Source organism: Miscanthus floridulus, chromosome 18 (assembly GCF_019320115.1).
Source record: "Miscanthus floridulus cultivar M001 chromosome 18, ASM1932011v1, whole genome shotgun sequence".
In the NCBI taxonomy this organism is placed as follows: domain Eukaryota; kingdom Viridiplantae; phylum Streptophyta; class Magnoliopsida; order Poales; family Poaceae; genus Miscanthus; species Miscanthus floridulus.
The window spans coordinates 80540036-80544750 of NC_089597.1; the positions used below are offsets into that span (position 1 = coordinate 80540036).

Here is a 4715-nt window from a genome sequence, read left to right on the forward strand (position 1 = left end):
CCTCCCCGCAGCTGAACTTTTGGCTAATGGTGTAAGGTTTCCTCTTGGCCGATACCTTCTGAGCTCCACTTATCATCTTCTTCATCAAGTGTCTCAGAAACTTTTGCTTGGCGAACCCATCGGCAATCCTAGGAGGCCCGTGGTGGTTTATCAACATGTGGCTGAATACCCATATGCACAAACGTTTGCAATGGGACTTTTTTGCCCAACAATTCCCACGAGAAATTGCTGAAGACCATGTGCTCGGGGACGATGAATCGGCAACACTGCTCACCCTCTCAATTTTGGTGAAGCCATAATTGTCCTTCCTGGAACAGAGGCCAATGAAGACCAGATCGGCAGATTCTTCCAAAGCTTCTACAATGGTCTTTCTCATGATCATAGGGCCTGGGTACCTTATATTGACGAGGAAAACAGATTCCCCCTTCTTTTCAACTTTGCCGATGACACTCTGAATCAGGATAAGGAACTCATGATGGCCATCATTACTCCCAGGGTAATTCCAGTAAATACATTTGGTAGCGGGAAAAACACCAACATTACGTATGAATTTTACAACCCATCGGCAGTATCCCGTCAATTGGCTTTTGGGCAACTGCCAATCAAACTTTGCTTTGCCGATGTGATCAAACCCAGGGAAACAATCACCTGTGGAACAGATTGGAACAAGGTAGTACAACTCTCCCCCGATGCCGATACTACAGATGTTGATATATCCACCTGGACGCCAGTATCCTTCATCACCGAGTCATATAAGCAATGGTGGCGAGAGTGGAAGGAACAACTGTTTGCAACTTCTGCTCACACATATCGGCACATGATCGACCCTGAATATGCCATCCCTGATGACGCAGTAAGTTTCTTTTAACTCCCTTCTGCTTTTCCCTTCATATATCAGTAACTGACTCTCTTATGACAGGTTAACAACCCAGCACCATCTGTGAGCAAAAGTGGAAAACCCTTCGATCTTCAGCCTGTTTCCCCGATATCATCGATCAGCTACAACGCCCCCACCTTAACTGCTTTGACTCACCAGAAGATCCGTACCAAGACCATCACCTCTAAGTCCAAATTGGCTACAGCTAGGGCCACTCCATCGGCTGCTGCTACAACCTTGGTCAAGGCATTCAAGGTAACAACCTTGTTTATTTCTACTTATGCCGATCACAAACTGTATTAACATTAATCATCAGGGGGTAAGAGCTGCTGCTGGATCGTCATCGGCAATTCCTCCGATATCAAGCACCACTTCTTTTGACAAACCTTCAGAGGTATCCTCTTGACTTCTCATTTTATCTGTTAAATATCATACCTTACACTTATTTTGCAGCAACAATTGGGTACATCGGCAAGCGTACCAGATATCCAAGCTTCACAACCAACAAGTGCCGATGCCCCCAGCCAATCGTTGCCGATGCCCAAGCAAAGCGCAAAGCTTTAACAGATGCTGAGGCACAGCCAAAACGACAAAGGTCCATGCCGATCCCTACATCTGCCCCAATGTCATCGGTCATCATACCTCAAGAGCCAACTACCGATGAAGTCACAGAGGATATCCCATCGGCAAGCTCAGCCGATCCCCCACACGGCATACTCCAGGTTGCTTCCTCCAGTCAAGCACAGGAAATTGCCTTGAAACAGGTAAACCGATTAACCTAGCTGATTTACAATACTCATACTTATCCTTAACTGACCTCCTTTTGTTTTCCTCAGGAACAAGACTCCCCAAACAGCCTATTCTCCTTTGCTATTGACGTCTCTGACGATGATGGAGAGGAAACAAGTTCTTCCCTTGCACTGGGAACAATATCGACAGAAACTAAGTCCAAGTTGGAAGCTCTCCTGAACTTGCTACAGCAGGATACCGCCCAACTGGTAGATGACTCGGACCCCGCAAAGGCAATTTTTAAAACAATCCGTGGCCAGGTCCCTGCCGATGTTGAAGAAGTACTCTTCCCAGCAGCCCATTTAGAAAGCCGCCAACTACAATATCAACGGGCTGCTCAACGTATTGCCGATAGAGCAGCTCAGGCTCAACTCAAAGAAGAGATGCTACAACTGAAACAAATTGCTGATGAGAAACACAAGGGCATCGGCAACTTGCAGACTTCGGGTGCTGAACTTAAGCAGAAAATCTTGGATTTATCGGCAAGGAAGATGGCTCTATTGGCTGAATTGAAAGAAGTCGATGCAGCCTTAACTCATGCTCAACAAGAAGAAAGCCAGCTACCCAATGCCATCAAAGTCCTTCAGCAAGAAAGAGATATCCAGGCTCACAAAGCTTTGGCCATGAAGAAAAAACTCAAGCCTGTGGAGGGTGCTGCCGATGACGATATCAAAGAAATGGAGGAAGCCGACCAGATTCGTCTGCGTGCGATATTAGCTATCCAATCCTTGTTGAACTTGTAATCTTGTTTATTGTATCGGCACTTTATGAGACATTGACATCCTTGCATAATTCTAGCCGATAGGACTGTTATCGGCACTTATACTTTTATGCATCCATCCAGATACTAGGGTAATATTTCTTTAAATATTTTCCATTTAATGCTCTGGGAAACACAACCCCTTCGAGGGTTTCTAGAATATATGCGTTACCAGGAACAGACTGATTTATCCGATATGGACCTTCCTAATTAGGAGACCACTTTCCAAACTTTGAACTTTTAGTCCCAATCGGTAAAATCAATTTCCAGACCAGATCTCCATCGGCAAACTCCTTTACCTTCACCTTCTTGTCATACCATCTGGCTACTCTTTTCTTATTTTCTTCGATGCTAACTAAAGCCCTTAACCGATGACCCGCCACATCTTCCAACTCAGTCCTTCATAAGAGTATTATAATCATCGGCTGTCAGCTGATTTTGAGAACGTATTCGCCTAGAGCCAACTTTAATTTCCCAAGGCAATACTGCATCGTGTCCATATACTAACTGATAAGGCGTTACTTTGGTTGCACCATGACATGACATCCGATATGACCACAAGGCTTCATTTAATACTGTATGCCACCTCCTAGGATTTTCTTCAATTTTGCGCTTAATGAGTTTGATGATCCCTTTGTTAGAAGCCTCAGCTTGACCATTAGCTTGAGCATAATATGGAGAAGAATTTAAAACTTTAATTCCCATACCTACAGCAAACTCATCAAATTCTCCTGATGTAAACATAGTGCCCTGATCGGTAGTGATAGTCTGAGGAATACCAAATCGGTAAACAATATGCTCTTTCACAAAATCAATCATATTAACCGATGTCACCTTTTTTAAAGGAATTGCCTCAACCCATTTTGTGAAATAATCGGTAGCAACCAGAATAAATTTATGTCCTTTACTCGATGGCGGATAAATCTGACCAATGAGATCAATAGCCCATCCCCGGAACGGCCACAGTTTGATTATAGGGTTCATAGCCGATGCAGGCGCTCTTTGAATATTACCAAACTTTTGACACCCCTGACATCCTTTAAAATATTTAAAACAATCTTCAAGAATAGTCGGCCAATAGTACCCATTCCTTCTGATCATCCACTTCATCTTGAAAGCCGATTGATGCGCCCCACACACTCCTTCATGAATTTCACCCATCAAGCTTTTCGATTCATCACTGCTAACACATCTAAGTAAAACTCCATCTATAGTTCGATAATATAATTCATCATCGAGGAGCACATACTTGGTAGCTTGGAACCTTATACGTCTCTCAACCTTTCTATATGGATCCTTTAAATAATCGACAATCTCCTTCCTCCAGTCATCGGTATCAACTGCCGATGTTAGCACTTCCTGAATAGGCTGATACCCTGAAGCATGCTGAGCTAGTCGATTAGCTTCCTCATTATGCAATCGAGAGATATGTTCAAGACGAAAATCTCTAAATCCTTTCAACAATTGCAAACATCTTTCATAATACGAAATCAAAGCTTCACTTCGGCATTCATAAATTCCAGCCAATTGATTTATAACTAGCATAGAATCACCAAAGATTTCAACAGCATCGGCATGTATCTCCTTCAGTAATTCTAACCTTTTTATCAAGGCTTGGTATTCAGCCTGATTGTTTGTCGATGTAGCAACAACCGGCAATGAAAACTCATACTTCCTTCCTTGAGGTGAAATCAACACAATGTCGATACCTGCTCCTTCACCGCATGTAGGACCCATCGAAGAAAAGTGTCCAAGTGGCAATCTCCAGAGAGTCCACTGTATTACAATGCTGAGTGACTGAAATCAGCCATAACTTGCCCCTTAACTGCCTTGGTCGATTCGTAACGTAGTTCAAATTCTGATAATGCTAAAATCCACTTGCCGATTCTACCACTTAATATCGGCATTGACAGCATGTACTTGACTACGTCGTCTTTGCATACGACTGTACATTCGGCAGACAACAAATAATGCCTTAATTTGACACAAGAAAAGTATAAACACAGACATAATTTTTCGATGGCCGAATACCTCGTCTCAGCATCCACTAATCTTCTGCTCAAATAATAAATAATACGTTCTTTCCCTTCAAATTCTTGAATAAGAGCTGAACCGATAACTGTATCATCAGTTAATAAATATAACCTGAAAGGCTTCCCGTGTTGAGGTGGAACTAGCACTGGAGGATTTATTAGATATTTCTTAATTTCATCGAGGGCTAACTGCTGCTCAGCTCCCCATACAAATTCCTGATTGGCTTTCAATTTAAGTAGTGGACTAAAAGCCTTG

The 4715-nt window shown here is 43.0% G+C and overlaps 1 protein-coding gene across 1 annotated transcript; it reads left to right on the forward strand.

The window, feature by feature from the left end:
• The first annotated feature begins 312 nt into the window (after positions 1–312).
• Positions 313–2511, forward strand: LOC136523141 (uncharacterized). The gene is made up of 5 exons (XM_066516923.1): positions 313–853; positions 920–1132; positions 1194–1271; positions 1331–1641; positions 1714–2511. The coding sequence occupies exons 1-4, from the start codon at positions 473–475 to the stop codon at positions 1439–1441; spliced, it is 783 nt and encodes a 260-aa protein (XP_066373020.1). The 5' UTR covers positions 313–472; the 3' UTR covers positions 1442–1641; positions 1714–2511.
• The last annotated feature ends 2204 nt before the right edge of the window (positions 2512–4715 follow it).